The 15,580-nt window shown below is 43.1% G+C and overlaps 3 protein-coding genes across 3 annotated transcripts; 1 reads left to right on the top strand and 2 right to left on the bottom strand.

The window, feature by feature from the left end:
* Positions 1–238: 238 nt before the first annotated feature.
* nckipsd (NCK interacting protein with SH3 domain) lies at positions 239–8,385 on the bottom strand. The gene is made up of 13 exons (XM_019880911.1): positions 8,034–8,385; positions 6,918–7,030; positions 6,243–6,447; positions 6,000–6,075; positions 5,103–5,599; positions 4,348–4,518; positions 3,596–3,682; positions 3,355–3,493; positions 3,187–3,267; positions 2,808–2,936; positions 2,517–2,606; positions 2,267–2,439; positions 239–1,662 (listed from the first exon to the last, which is right to left on the bottom strand). Exons 1-13 carry the CDS (start codon positions 8,202–8,204, stop codon positions 1,438–1,440), a joined length of 2,157 nt encoding a protein of 718 aa, XP_019736470.1. The 5' UTR covers positions 8,205–8,385; the 3' UTR covers positions 239–1,437.
* Positions 8,386–8,615: 230 nt separating this feature from the next.
* On the top strand, positions 8,616–11,124 carry ndufaf3 (NADH:ubiquinone oxidoreductase complex assembly factor). The gene is made up of 5 exons (XM_019880918.1): positions 8,616–8,810; positions 9,658–9,853; positions 9,928–9,994; positions 10,070–10,170; positions 10,262–11,124. Exons 1-5 carry the CDS (start codon positions 8,722–8,724, stop codon positions 10,367–10,369), a joined length of 561 nt encoding a protein of 186 aa, XP_019736477.1. The 5' UTR covers positions 8,616–8,721; the 3' UTR covers positions 10,370–11,124.
* Positions 11,125–11,477: 353 nt separating this feature from the next.
* Positions 11,478–15,561, bottom strand: LOC109522384 (rab GDP dissociation inhibitor beta; the record flags this gene model as incomplete). The annotated part of the gene is made up of 10 exons (XM_019880913.1): positions 11,478–11,963; positions 12,247–12,406; positions 12,482–12,536; positions 12,806–12,950; positions 13,038–13,209; positions 13,293–13,392; positions 14,377–14,508; positions 14,608–14,806; positions 15,160–15,294; positions 15,387–15,561. Coding segments are annotated over 9 exons (1,257 nt in total), but the record flags the coding sequence as incomplete, so codon positions are not given.
* Positions 15,562–15,580: the final 19 nt, after the last annotated feature.

Genomic DNA, 15,580 nt, shown 5'->3' with positions numbered 1-15,580 from the left:
GATGTGGCGGGCCAGAGCTGGCCCCCAGACCTATACAGTACACGCTCGCGCGCGCACACACACACACACACACACACACACACACATATATATAACAAATTACTTAAGCGGTTCAAGGCAAAAAGTGAAACTCATACATTATATAGTATTCACAAGAGTGAAATATTTCATTTTACATATGTGTGTGTGTGTGTGTGTGTGTGTGTCAGTATTCAATAAACATGACCATCTCAACAACTTCCACTTTTAAAAATATCTTTATTAGTCTCTTACAGCATGTCACTTTAGTTAAGGAAGGGGAGATGTTCATCTCACTAACGCTGGCTGTAAACAAACATAACTGATGAATGGATGTTTGAACGCAATACAAAAAAAAAATTATTGGGTATCATTTCAGGATTACGTTTACCATTCAAGAGATGTTTCCAGACAAAAAAAACCACAGACATATATTAAGTTGTAATATGACAGGACACCACCAATGACAACACAATGTAAATAAATCAAGGACATTTGTGTTAAATTATTCGATATGAATTTCAGTAAAAGGAAACGCAGCAGTTTGTTGAAGACCATGACTGCAGAACCAAGCTACAAAGCTCTATTGCATGTGAAATGCAGCACTGTGGACTAAAATGCTCCATTTTGTTAAGATATACAGTTAACTATCCTGATGCTTGTGGTGCTTTGAGTAAGTGAGCGCACAAGACAAGGTACTTGTCAAGAAGCTTATTTGTCAGGAACACTCAACCTGTTTATCTTGTTCTACTTTATTCCCCAATGGTGTTTGATGAAGTGATGAAGCACCTTGGGGTTGGGTGGGGTAAAGCACGTAAAGTCAGTTTCAAGAGAATATACTCTATTATTATTTTTGTAAGGAAAATACTGCTCTGAGCGCCGACACCGTCGTTACATGGCACGATTGCAAATGGTTGAGTGCATTTTGGTTAGAAATATGTTCAACACATGGTTTCTATTACTTAATAGAAGAAAACTGGATGCATTTTACTGAGGCTCATTATTGCTTACGAGTCAAACTACCGGTATGTTATTTTGGCCTATATTTCGGTATCTCAAACTTTGAACTCGCTGTTTTTGTGCATTCGTCATGCTTTTCCCTCATTCAATCATAGAAACACACCATTCCCAAATAATAGTAACAAATTCTACCACATCCCATGCATGCTGCAGCAGTGGACATCAAGTCCAAGGAAACACCGGCATATACCTGCATAAGTGATTACGCCTTCCACCATTCATCAGGGTATCACTTATCCCTACCGCACCTCCTTGCAGTGGACTACACTGTGTGATATGAGTAAAACCAAACGGGGCCATAGAAAGTAGTATTTTCCATTTGCGGCATTTAAGCGACAGGGCCCAAAGTGATATTTTTTTTCCCCCTAGCAGCAACCCTTGCAATCCTGCTAAGATGAGTTAGTATTGACCCGTGCTGATCTGCGGGAACTCCTTGTAGATCTGTTGCACAATGAGCTTATCCATCTGTTTGGCCGTAGCGCTCCCTTCATCCTCTCCAGGGTCTTCCTCCTCCTTGAGTATCCTCTGCAGCGCCCCCTGCAGGTCAGAGAGCCGGTGCTGGTGCTCCAGGTAATCTGTTGAGCGCACGATGGAGTGCATGAGGGAGAGGTACTCCATCCGGAGCTTTGGATAGAGAGAGTGAGAAAGAAGAAAAGTGGAGGAAACTGTTTATATGGCAATTTGCACAGAAAAATATGAACACATTTGACAGGGTTTTTCCAATGCAAGTATGAGACCATAATTTAAACATATTTTTGCTAAAAAGAAAATCTGTGAATTCTAACCTAAAAAAAAAAAAACTTTAGCAGTCTTTATTGTTTATTTATTAATATCCATAAAAATTCCATAAGTGTGTCACATTTTATTATATTTGATTCTGAATATCTCTCTTTGCTGATTCGGTTTCACTGCTTTTCCATCTATTCATTTTCTATTCTGACTATCCTGGTAATGGTCACAGTGAGCCGTCAGTGATTATATATTATCATTATTTTTATGATTATTATGATGATGATTATTATTATTATGAGGTGTGCAGGATCGATTTTGACCGTTTTTAAATAATGACTTTGAAGCTTGAGACTGACTAATAAGTCACTAGCTTGGCATGAGACAAAAACTTGTTATCTTTTTCAAATAGCATAACATTTCTGAGTCGATTTTAAGACACAGGGCCCGGGAATTATCATAGTGATTTTATGCACTTTTTAGTGTCTCCCCAGCTCACCTTGTCTCCGGGTGAAAGGTCAGAGATCTGCCGCACCGCTATGTCAATCATCACCATCATGTCGGTGCGGTAAAAGATGTCGGCCGTCTCTTGACTGGCGAAGACATCCTGCAGGAACTTAAGCACGGCGTGAGGCGCGGGCGGCATGTGCTTGAACATACACACGGGGTCGTCTGCAGAGGAGTGAATATATAATGATGTTGGTGGTGTGTAAGACAGGTGGACGGACGCCGGTAAAACAATCAGGTACCTCCTCGGTTGAGGAGCAGCAGCACTTTTTCGGTCAGAACTTTGACATTCTTTTTTTTCAGCTGCTGCATGATGGCATTGTTGCTCGGCGCTGCATGACAAACACATGCCAGGAAATGAGTCGGAGAGATGTAGGCAGAGAGAGAGCTTCACAGAGTGAAAACTGAATTCCGAGCTGTACGACCTCGAGGGGTATCTGAATTTGGTTCCACTCTAATGATCAGCCAATGAAACGCAGACCCCCAATTGTAAATGTTGATGCGGACAAAATGTGTACGCTGTCGGTGGTCACCTGTATGGTGGAGGTTGAAGGCCAGCAGCAGGTTGAGGAAGAGGTCAGGCAACTGCTCCGTGGGGTCAGAGGGATGTCCGTCCTCCACCACATCCAGCAGGAACTGAACAAAGTCGCCATTCAAGTGCTCTGAACGCGTGGAGTGAGATGACCACGTCAAAACGACAGCACGCATACTGCATATTGCAACACTGTCACGCATCAGCAGCGGCCAAATGCAACTGAGACAATTTTAAGTACCTTGGCACACATAGTGCCCTTGTTTTTTTTAATGCATGCTAGACAGGTTTAACAGTGTATATGCCCAAAAACAACTCTACTGTCAGTGTAAAGCCCTCACGTACATTCTTATCATACTTCTCATTAACAAGACTCTTACCATAGTGATGATATGGCACCTGTTCCCCCATTGAGAAAATCATAGTAAGTACCAAGGCTGTGTAACACATCTTCTGGTGCTCTGAGCAATGTGATACGGACAACACATATTAGTAATTGAATATGTTGTATACGCTGGAACACAAAAGGAATAATCGCCCACACCCACCTTGCGCGTTGGTCTGTAAGTCCCTGGCGAGCTCCATCGGGAGGATGGAGTTGAGGAGGGTGGAGATGAGAGAAGCGTCAAGGCTGCACATGGCGCCAAACACTTTCAGCAGCAGCAGCCGCAAAGACACGCGAAGCTCCTAAACGGTGATGGGAAAATCAATCGTCAACCAAGGGCGTATATATACCGTTGCCATGACGAGCGAGTTTTCACGGGTGATTACTGAAGATGTTATTCTTACCATCTGATAATAGGAAACCAGGGAGTGCACATTCTCATAGTCGCTGGACTTGCACATCCTCTTACACACCTCGGGGTCTGCATCAGTCTTAAAAAAAAAAAAAAAAAAAAGATTTTATTTGTACAAGCAATAATACACAGCACTTCCTTCCCTTCCCGCTGTAATCTGTTCATTGGTTGAAGTCCCAGAGCATGCCCGAAGATCTTTGGATGCATTAAAATGCTCGTCTGAGCATCCCAGCTTGATTGTGGGTTTTAGTCGGCAGGAAAATGCCAACGCAAAAGATTTGGCAGGCTGTCAAAGTTGACTGAGTCAGCCTTTAATAACATAGTCGGATCTGTAAACTGGCCTGTCTGATCCCATCAGTCATGTCTGGTATTTCCAGCAGGATGTGTGTCCTGTGTGTGGATTATACGTTCATCTGACTGAAACGCTTTCATTAGACCGTACGAGGGAATAAGAGGTTGTGGAGTAGCTTTGCTTCATTTGAAACTTCAACACTGCACTTCACCAGACCCACAACGGAGCTTGTTGGTGGCCGCATCATGCTTTGGTCATGGTGCAAATTAAACATCAAGACACTTTTCTACTTAAACGGTGCTTTAGCGCCCAATTGCTGGCATCTTTAGCTGTTTCAGAAAAAAAGTGCTAAGTTGAATTTGTGAATACTGAATTAATTACTGTACTGCCATACAGTCATTTAGCCGTCTAAGAGTAAGTGACAATCACACACTGGTGTTCATGCACCTTACCAGTATTTTGAGAAGCTCCTCGAGGTAACACGCAATGAGGGCGTGGTCTTCGTGGAGCGCCCAGCTGCGCTGCTGGGAGTCGTCCCGGTGGCGGGCCAGGTCGCCGAAGATGACTTCTAGGCGTTGCTCGTCGTGACACAGCTGACCTCGTGGCAACGCAGCCCCCAGGTCCTGCAACGGATATGAGAGGGAGTCACATGATGAGGCCTTGTCCACATTTTGCAGCCCTTTTTTCCTCACAATGTTTTTTTAAGAGTCATTAAAGCTGAAGGGCGATGCATACGTTTAAACTTATCTTATTTTCTGTGGAATTTTCGTTCGCAAAATCCCTCAAAACAGGGAAAACAGCATGGATGGATTTAGTTCCGCCTTAAAGGTTTCCAGTGCATTTCTGTCTGTCAGTCATACAGTATCGCTTTCTCGGTAAATATCATCTTAATTTGTTTAGATGCTCTGTCAAATGGCATTAGATCCAGTTGTAATGTGTTGTGTTTATGTACGATCTTGTTACATCTTGTTCCTTTGGAACGGCAGTTGACAAATATTTAAGCCTTGGTGTGGGTCAAATGTCTCATGTGTCAACTTTGACACAGCAGAGCAGGGGAAATGAGTGGCTGACATGATAAACACCCCACAAAGTTCTCACAGCTAAAAGCAGCTTCAGCTGAAATCCTAAACGGCTGCCGTGTTCTCTTTTGAGCGTACGAGGGGGCCGCGACACCGAGCGCACGTGACGCAAAGAAAACAAGTCTAACCTTGCTCTCCACCAGCGACAAGAGAACTCGCTCCAGGGTGGAGGAGGAATGAGGCAGGGTGGTCTGGAGGTGGCCCACCACCACCCCGACGGCGACTCGCGACAGCTCGTAACTTAAGCCCGTGTTCTTCCGGACCAGCTCGATCAGTTCGGCCCCGATGCTTGGTGGAACCGGCTCAGAGGAACTGGAGCTGTCGGGGTGGCTTTCGGCAACTGACGGTGGGGCGACCGGCCACTCGTTCTCCGGATGCTCCTCCTCGGCGGCGGGGGGCTGAGGAGGCTGTGGGGCCGGGCTCTTCTTGGCTGGGGCTGACTGAGCGGGAGACTCTGAAGGCGCGGCAGGCTTGACGCGGGATGGTATCGGGGGAGGTGGGGTGCTGGAAACGCTTGGCAGGCTGACGTCGGATGACACCGTAGACTCTAAAGAGGTGCTGCTGATTGTGAGGGAGGGGACCGGGGATGGAGGGAGAGAAGACAATCTGGAAGGGATGTCCAGTTCTGCAGAAGAGGAGAGAGCAAGCACCACTTAGACAACAATGAAGGATATTATACAAAGTAGTCAATGAAAAATATCCCCCCCCCACCCAAAAAAAAAAAATATATATATATATATATATATAAAATAATGACAAAAATAGCACAAATAAATAAAAACTAATAAAACTAATACTAAAACTAATAAAAATATTTTGAAAAAAAAATTAAAACAAATGAAAACAAGCAAACCTACTCTACAAATGTATTAAAACTAACTACATTCAAAAAACAAAAGTCAAAACAAAAGAAAAACTCGATGGGGAAAAATGTATTGTGAACCTGCCGAGAACAGAGTGTTTTACAGCAGAGCCCGATTATTCTAATCGTCGGTGAGAAACGTATTATGCCGACGCCCACTGACCTGGACGCCGGGTGTTGCGCTGTTTCTCAGGTGGCGGTGGCGTGATCGGAGCGGCGCGGCGAGGCTGCGGGGGCACCTGCAGGGACGGATGCAGGCAAGAGTGAATAAACACGAAGTCCCATCAGTTTCATTTTGAAAAACAGTGAGCCAGATTTGTTCTAAACAGGGGTCCACGAACATGTGCTTTGACGACAGAGCCACCATAATAGAAGGCAAACAGACAATTAATTCAATTAATGTCACCTGATAAAAGCCCGGCTCTCCTTGGATGTTGTCGACGCTTCCTGATAAGGGAATGCCTCCCTGTCTTACATAGTCTCGGTGAAGGCCGTTGTGCAGGGGAGGAGTTTGGCTGAGAGATATTTCACTGTTGGATGCCGGGAGGCCTTGCGAGTGTCCTGCAATGCTCCGCCGTGCAAGCGTCTCCTTTCTGTGATGGATCAACTTTCTAGAACAGAAGGACAAACTTCTTTGGAATTCCAATTCAACGTGTCGGGCGACGTGGAAATGTTATTGGCACTATTGTGCAATCCTTGAAATTGGTGTAGTAGCATTGCAATTCCTCAATGAATTCAAACTTCAGCATTAACTTTGTATGGGGTTCATCAGAAGCACTTCAAATGGTGCAAAGTGTGTGCTGACTCACATTTAAAATGACTTTGAATGTGACTAGTTAATTCTGATCACTTCTGATTACATCCCCTCTCTAAATAATTTAATTTTGCTGTCAACTGAATTGTTCAGGTTGTAGGTCACATTAACAGAGGAAAATGTGTTTATCGTGGGTCTCTCTTTTTTTTTTACATCACAAAAACCTGGCACTTCAACAGGGGTGTGTACACTTTTTATGGCCACTTTTGCTTGTTTAACAGGTAAACATGTTAAACTGTGCCTGTACTGTAGAACATTTCTACTCACTGGAGGACATCTCGCTGCTCTAGATTGTATTTTCCTCCATTTTTTAAGGCAATATTGTGGATGCCTTCCATGGCTCTGTCAATGGACTGCAACACTTCATCTTGCTCTGGAGCCTGGCGACCAGAAGGAAAAAAATAAAAGAAATCGAAAATGAGGAGCTGTAGGAATTAAATATTGACTCATGTTTGCATAAAACTTTAAACACAACAGAGCAAAATTCTTGCCTTCGGCTGTGTGTGTGTTTGTGTGTGTGTGGGGGGGGGGGGCAAGAGAAACTGGGTCAGTTATCTAACAAAAAAGCAGCGAGTGTCACACATGCTCAGCAAGATTCCAAATTGGAGCTCATTGAAGCTCCACAGCCAATGCGGAGAAAGCATTCATTCCTGAGTGGCGCAGGTCACATGCTGGGGCTAGTTCATTGATGAATGCATCCCTGGAAGAACGCACATATGGGAAGGACTGACTGTATGGAAAACATACTATTTAGGAGAAGAATGCGACTTGGCTGGGATCTACAGATGAAATAGTTTAAAAATTATTCCAGCCATTCATTTTTTATAGTTCTTGTCCTCATTAGAGTCGCGGGTGTGCTGGAGCCGATCCCACTTCACTTGGGGTGAAGGGCAGTGTATGCTCTAATGTGTTAAAAAAAAAATCTGTATAGCTTCTTATTCTCTCTTCTTCTCTAATTGTGCTCTTATTGTAATTCTCTCTTGAATGCCTTATTTTTTTTATCGGACTTTGATTCTTTAACAAGTATCCAATGTGAACATCAATAACAATGGAAAGAATCACAGCAAAAAGAAAACACTGTTCATATATTTCCTGACATTTACCTCATATGAACAATATTTTCCAATAAAACCTCTTATCCACCAGTCTGTAAACAATATTGCACGACTCTCTTTCTAGACATTATTTCAGACACAATTGTCGTCGTCTTGGGGTGGAGTTTAGTCGATAGGCAGATGTCTAACAATTGTGACTTTACTGCGCATTTATGACGATAACCGCCTAGAAACTAGTCCTGATGAATCCCAACCCCTCCCGTAAACGATCCACGGGGATCTGTCCTTCATTCACCAGATTCATCCGAGGGTGGGACGTGGTGTCTACCTGAATTTTTTCGATGTACGAGGAGGGGATGTAGCCGGTCTCCCCCGAGCTGCAGCGTGAGCCAAGCCACCAGTGTTTATTGCTCCTTTCCAGGATTAGGAAGCTCTCTCCGGCCGCGAAGTGCAGAGAGTTGGGCTCCGCCGATCGGAAGGCGTACAGGGACCGGTACATTTTGTTGGTCTGCACTTGGACGCCACGAAACGAAGCCGAACTGTATGGAAACCTTAGTGGGGTGATAAAAAGCCCCTGAGAGGGAATGAGTGACCTTTTCGGAGTGTTCTTGAAGAGACTACGAAGGAAGCATGGCCCCCATAGATCCCTCCTGTCTATTTACAATGCGGTTTAAGATCTGATCACCTGACCTGAGGCTGTTACCGTTCAACGTCGCTAGGAGCGCTCTTGAGATAAGAAACGCCCTTAGTCTTATTAATCAAAAGCAGAGCCACTCGTCTTTTTAATAGTTTTGTTTGTGGACCTGATTAGTTGTACAGTATAAATCTATAGATTTGTATCTTCCAAGTATTATAAATCAAAGTATTCAAATACGCATTTTGCGAAGATACTTTATACCGAAAAATAAACACAAAAAACACAAAAATAAACGTGAATTGATCGATTTGTATGCCTTACCCAGTACCGGGAGAGATTTGTGGTGTCACACTGATTATCGTCCCCCGCTGCTGTCAACATGACTGGTGTGGTTTGTGCCAAAATCCTCCTTCAGAGATCATTACCAAGGTTAATCTTCTCTTCCAGAACAACACCAACTTTCCTCAGGTACGACTCAATTTATTTAAACGATTTTGTTGCGATTTTAAGTCGCACGGAAGAAGAATTAAACTCCGTGGTGTCATTTTGTCCTTCCTCTGTGGGAACTCGTCTCGTTATAAAACTCAGTGGTTGACTTCATAATACATATATCTTTTTTTTCCATTATTGGCGATTTAAAATATAAGAAAATGTTGTCAAATATTTAAATAATTATCATATATTAAATAGACTATTGGGTGCATTAGGACACTTTCTCATGCCATTGGCATGCCATAACCTATATTCACATATTTTGCTGTGTTGGATCAATGCGAATCGTTAAAATGACTAAACCTACATTTCTAACACATATCCTAAATATTACCTCAATTCAACTTTGTATGAATGAAAAACAATTGTTATTATGGCTTAACTACGTTCAATTCTGCTCTTTGACACATATTGTGCGCTGTATCTTTTTTGTAGACCTTGCAGTCCCGCTGTATTTAAGTAGATATTAAGTAGTTATTTAATTTAGTAAATGTGTAATCATCCATACGCGTTTGAATGTATGCTATAACAGATCACAGTCACAGTCATTAATTACAGTATATACTGTACTGGACTTCGACACCTGCTTTGTGTCTGGCTCCACCTAGTGGAAACAAAAGTAACGACGTTTTCCGCCCACTTGATCCAAGGTTCAGGTGTACAGTACTCAGAAAAGTAGCCTGATTTGTATCATGCCAGTAAAAATGATGAGTGCATTCAATCCATAGTACGTTTGTCTGCAAACGACACAAAGTGGTGACTAAGGGAATAAATAATATTACAACCATGTTCTTATGTATGTAAGTCACCATGTTTCTTGCAGTCCATTTCTGTCGCGGGGACACCGTTTGGGTCCGAGTGATGACGAGATGTATCAGCGTACCACAGTGTCAGTTATGAAAAAGGAGCCAGGAAGCGGTATCATGATCCTCAGCTACAGCTCCCAAGGATTCAACATTGATGGCAACAAAGTGTTTGGGCCCTGCGCAGTGCTCCCTCCTTCCATCCTGCAGTGGAAGGTGCACTAAAATCCACATTGTACTCGATGTAATATATTATATTATCAATCTGAAAAATATTTCCTACTTTGCAGGTTGGGAATGCTAAAGATATCACAGAAGAAAGTGTGTCACTTTTCCATATGATCATACCCCAAATAGGTAAAAATTCAAGTTTATCAGTTCACAAGAACTCCGAAGATACTATGCGTCATGTGTGGTATTTTACTTTTGTAGAGATTCTGGTCCTGGGTACGGGCGCACGAATCGAACGCATTCATCCCTCGGTTCTGGCTCTTCTTCAGAGCAAAGGCATCGCAGTGGAGGTGCAAGACACGGTAAAGTTCACCCACCACAACAGTGTTAGTGTCAACAAGGTTTAGGAACATTCACAGTCAAATTTTCCATCTCGACTGTTTTGTTTTTCAGCCAAACGCATGTGCAACCTTCAACTTCCTGATAAACGAAAACAGGATAGCAGCTGCCGGTCTGATCCCTCCGTCCACCCGCACAGCACCGGAGATGAAGCAGGAGTAGGTGACCTTGTGTGAAGTGCACTTGAGAACTGTTACCAAATGATCAAGGTTCATCAATCCTTTTGGGCCTGTGTCATTTACTCACCAAGCTTCTCAAAGTGAGATTCGCCAATCAGCCGTTATCGGCGATGAAACTCAATGAACTGAAATGTGGCTGCTTGAAAAACTCACTTGAAATCCGTTGAACATTTGCAAGACTGGGACTTGACTTTCTGCTTGTAAATAAACCATGTGTTACATGTCTAAATTATACACTTAAAACATGTTGTATGCGTGAGAATAATTTACAGTGTGTGTACTGTATTGTGCTTGTTGCCATGTCACCATTCGGCAGCACTGGTCACTTATGTGCTCTCAGTGTATTTCCACTTACCCCTCCACTATGCCAGGCAATCACAAGGCTGCCCGAATGACTCATGGCGAAACTGTTCGCAACACGCCCATACAAGACTTGAGCACTTTTCCTTGAGCTTTTGTTTCTGACTCTGACCTCACTACCTCGTCCTCCCACAAATCGTCCTCGTCCTGCCCCCGACTAGGAGTTCCGCCTTAACCCATTTGGCTGCCCCTTTGGCTATTTGGTGTTGTGCTACAAACCACAGCAAAGTGAGTTTTCCTGTCAGTGGATTACAGAGCATTACAAGACCGAGGTCGTGACCCCTTCCCAATCTTCAAAGACTGATTTTTGAAGTTAGCCGCATTGCCGCTCCTCTGTTTGTTGCTGGACTTGTCGCAGTTATTAAAACTAAATTCCAACTTTGTGGTCCCATATAATGCATTTGGATTCTACACCCGCCTTTGTCAGTATTTTCCAAGATATCACATTAGTTGTATTTGTGGATCAAATTGACCTCACACATAATGGATAACTCCATAAATGTATGCTGTACCACTTCACAGTGTTGATATTCTTAGTAAAAGTTGATTCATTTTGTTATTTAGCTTGATACCATTATACTAAATGGCTACAAATCATTAGGAAAGAACAGTGAGGGTCATCCCTGCTTGCCAAATAGTGAGCCATTTGTTCCAAACTATCACAGTAGAGCAGTATAAAATGCGATGGCCGCGTGTTGCCAAATAGTGAGCCAACAATACAAAAGAATTCCTCACATAAAAAGGAATGTATTTTTGAACGATTTATAGGCCATTCATGAGGGTAACTTGATTGAAAAGAAGATACAACATGTCTATTTAAAAAGGTCTCAGGAGAAGAGACAGAAATAAGAATCCCGTGAAAAAGGACAACGAAGACGAAACCCACTGATGCTTCATCAAAGGTGCGGTCCACCTTTCTACCTCGGTCGCTACTTCAGTCGATCGTGTCGACTGTCCTTGACTTGCCTAAGCCTCTTACGCTTGCCCTGCGGCACCACTGTGTGTGTGAAGCACATGACACCATTCAACGGCTTTGTCCTTGTCACACATAAGCTGCGACAGAATCTATTAATCCTCCGCATTCATCTCATCGCCAGACGCCAGGCTTTGTGCGCCGGGCCCAAATCGGCAGGGAGGCCTTTTCAATCCCTTTTGTGTCCCCTTGGCTGCAGAGATGGTGACATCCACTGAAACAATTTCCCCCCTCTGCTGTCTACCTGAAAAGCATGTTTGAGTTCATTTGATTTTTGCAGTAAAGGAGCTTTATATGCTGTAATGCCTAACAATAGGAAAAAAAAATCGCCTCTCAAATGTTGTTCTGGCGACTGCGGATTTGTGATCTTGTGGACACACCTCGACTGTTGCACAAGGATTGCCATATTTACAGTATTTCAAGATAATATCTTGTTACAAAGATTTTCTGTTGATCATGCTTTTTTTTATTCTGCATTCCATAAAATTGGAAATAATAATATAATAATAATCATAATAAATAACAACCTTATTGATGAAAAGGTCAGTCTTCATCTGAGCTGCGTGACGGATGCCTTTGTGAGTTGAAGCAGAAGTCGGTGCCAGTGATACGACGGTACATGTCCTTAATGTCCTCGCACTCGCTCTCAAAGTGGTTGGTTTCATCATATGAGCGAGACACAAAAATCTGAAAAAAAAAAAGTTGTTGTCAACACACTTTCTCCCCGCGACCCCCTTGGAACTAAGAGGCGTCTTACTGTACCTGACTCCTGTTTCCATCATCATTGGGCACAAGCAGTTTCTTGACTGAAACAAATCTTGAGTTAAAAAAAAACAACAGGAAATCACATCACGAGAAGACAGCTAATTTACACATGGAGCTAAATCATATTGAAAATTGTCCAATTCAAGTGCTCAACTCAATTATTATTATTATTTTTATGATCCATGACGTCTACAGTGAAATTCCATTTGGCTGACAATTCTCTATGAATTCAATGCGATCAGCGACGCCTCTGTCAACCCACACAATCACCCGATAGACAGTTTGAATATCTCTTACACAGTCACTTGAATTCTGACCCACTTTTGCATGATGGGCTCCAGAAGGTCCAGGCCTGGCTGCACTTCTTTCTCTGGTTGGGTGGTTTCAACAGCTGTGCTCACTGTAGCAATATAAAACCCATCCGAGGCCACGTTGTGCGCGTAGGACACGACAGATATGAAGATGTCTGCGTCGGGTCGCGGGGATTATTGCGGTCATGAGATATGATTTTTTTTTTCAATGAAGTGAATGCAATTTTTGGAAGACAACACACCAGACTTTCTGCTGAGTTGTGTTTGAGGGATGACGATCCGGCATGATTTGGCCTCCTGTGTGCTTTTCACAGGATGATTTAATAAACAGATGACCCTGATGACTCGCCCCACTTTCCTCACTCGGTGAGGGACGTAGCTGGGGTCGCAGATAAGTTGTTTGCATTGGAACAACTGGAGAACAACAAAAAGGAGAAGAACTAAATAAAAAAATCGTTATGGGCCACTGGGCGATTCCCAATCTGGGGCACACTTGCCTTCCCTTCAGATTTGACGGCTGTCACTTTGCCGTTGTCCAACACAATCTCATCCACCGTTTGGTGAGGCAGGAAAGTTCCTCCGTACTCCGCGCTCAATCTGAAGGGCAGATTTATCAATACATTTGTGACACCTAGAGGCCATGTAGGGGCACAAGTATTAGGACAATGCAAAACTTTGCGAGGGAACGCAATATTTTGCAGGTAATGCAAAGTTTTGCGAGGGAATGCAAAGATTGCGTTCCTTCGCAATCTCGCAATCTTTTTTTAATGGCGTTGATGTACTTCCGGGTCATCGTCTGGGTAACTGAAAACAACAAACATGGCGTCTTTTCACCCGTTGGCGAGTTTTATTGACCATAATGTTGATAATCGGCTTGAAATACAAAGACATTAAATCTGTTCTTATTCTCCTCCATGATTCTCCTCCTTTCCGAAGTAGTGTCGTCTCTCAATCAGCCTTGCTGGAGAGTGAAGGGGGACATTAGCCAAGCTGACCGGGAAGTACAAAATCGCGCATTTTAAAAAGAGCGTTCCCCACCCCCCTAAAAAAAAAAAGAATGTTATACTGTATCTCGCATTCTTTGTGGGGGACTGCAATCTTTGCGAGGGAATGCAAATTTTTGTGAGGGATTGCAAAAAATGATTTTTTTTTTCTTCCATGTCCCCTTCGGTGCTCCGTAAAAAACAAAGGGCAGCGGTTGTCCCAACTATTATTTCTTTGTTGTGAAATGCTCGAAAGATCTCGCAAAGTTTTTTTTTTTCCTTCCATGTCCCCTTAGGGGCTCCGTACGAAAGCTATGTTTCACAAAAACATAAAATATTTCGATGAACTGCCATTCTTAAAATGTTATCAACATTTGTGTTCTTTAAATTTTGAGTTCACCCAACTATTTTCTTTTCTTTACAGTTACATAGGAAGGAATTTGTAGTTTGTGTCAGTGGGAATTTAGTTTCTCCATTCCAGTAGAACAGTTGACGTTGACTCACAATCTGCTTTCTAGTTCAACCCAAAGATGTTTGTTGTGGTTCAGGTCTCGCAATAGTTTTGTCCATACCACGAAACATTCCATCAAAGTGTTACCTTGCAAATCCTTGCGGTAGTTCTGCCAATCCAAACACAGGGTAGAGGTAGGGGCTGGTGTTGTGGCGAGCCAGAGACTCGGCATACAATCTGATCCGCTTAATGGTCTCCACACAGGGTTGGTCCAGATAACTACCAAATGCACAAGGATAGATTTGATTTGATTTTAAGATTTTTTTAAAAAAAAAAAAAAAAAAAAAAAAGAATTTGGTCCCGCCATGTGTGACCAACCTCTCGCTGCTGTGCAAGGCTATGGCATGACCTATGAACTCCACAACGTCCAGTCCGAGATCGAAGTGACAGAAGAGATCTCGGGTTGTGGTTTGGTCTGGGTCGATGTCCTGATGTGTGCGAGGTTTTCTCACGTCAAAGTTCTGGACGAAAAGCAACAACTTCCTGTACCTCCTCTTGTCAAACATGCCCATCAGATCTGAAAAATATGTTTAAGACATTTAATGCCAATACTGTACAGTTATGAAAAGCTATTGTAATCAACTCCCAGTCTTGGGCTGTGCGGCCACACATGGAAGGCGCTAGATTGTCTTTACAGTTTGTTGTGCCACATTCTGCCTTGCTCCCATGATGGGTATTGCCCCTAGTTTTTTTTTTCTAGCTTTAAGTTCTCACATTTTGCTGGTATCCCTTTTTATGCAACTTCTTTCTTGTTAAGTTATTTGTTTGAACTTTGATTGCTTTTATGCTGACTTGTTACTAGTGTTTTATGTTTATTAGCCTTTGGCACATCGTCTGTTACTAATGCCAGTAAGGAGCGCATCAACTGACCTGAAGTATGCGTTTCTTCCTCAGTAGCGGGGACCTTGTGCAGTTTCCCTGCTTTGTACACGTAATTCCCTTCCACCACTCTGAAGTCCAGATAGCGAGTCACGTCAGTCAGTACCAACATTTTCACCAGGTCACCTAATGCAGCCACGCACACAGCATGAAATGATGACATGATTTAAAATTAAAAAAAGCCCAAAAGCCTCTTCTCTGTCACAACAGGCCATTACCATTGGCAAGGAAAAACTTGGGGATAAGATCAACGTTCCACTCTTTACCCCGAACAGAAGACGTGACAGGACACGGAAGTTTGAACCTCCTGTACAGCTGTAAAGTCAATTTGACAGATAAGTAAGAGAAATCATGTAAAAATGCATGTGCTTCTGTTTGGGTGGGCACACCTCTTCAAGGGGAGAGATTGACG

This window comes from Hippocampus comes, unplaced genomic scaffold (assembly GCF_001891065.2).
Source record: "Hippocampus comes isolate QL1 unplaced genomic scaffold, H_comes_QL1_v1.1 scaffold68, whole genome shotgun sequence".
NCBI classification, from domain to species: domain Eukaryota; kingdom Metazoa; phylum Chordata; class Actinopteri; order Syngnathiformes; family Syngnathidae; genus Hippocampus; species Hippocampus comes.
Note: the sequence above shows the minus strand (reverse complement) of the source record. Positions and strands in the feature narration are given on the sequence as shown.

Bases quoted from the DNA above. Each gene is read 5' to 3' on its own strand.
- nckipsd (XM_019880911.1), bottom strand. From the start codon at position 8,204: ATGTACCGGTCCCTGTACGCCTTCCGATCGGCGGAGCCCAACTCTCTG. The intron at 5,600-5,999 runs GTCAGTGGGCGT...CCTCTTCTGCAG, and splicing joins GCGCAACACCCGGCGTCCAG to AACTGGACATCCCTTCCAGA. The intron at 3,268-3,354 runs GTGGGTGTGGGC...CACATTGCTCAG, and splicing joins CTTACAGACCAACGCGCAAG to AGCACCAGAAGATGTGTTAC.
- ndufaf3 (XM_019880918.1), top strand. From the start codon at position 8,722: ATGACTGGTGTGGTTTGTGCCAAAATCCTCCTTCAGAGATCATTACCA. The intron at 9,854-9,927 runs GTGCACTAAAAT...CCTACTTTGCAG, and splicing joins CTTCCATCCTGCAGTGGAAG to GTTGGGAATGCTAAAGATAT. The intron at 9,995-10,069 runs GTAAAAATTCAA...TTACTTTTGTAG, and splicing joins TATGATCATACCCCAAATAG to AGATTCTGGTCCTGGGTACG.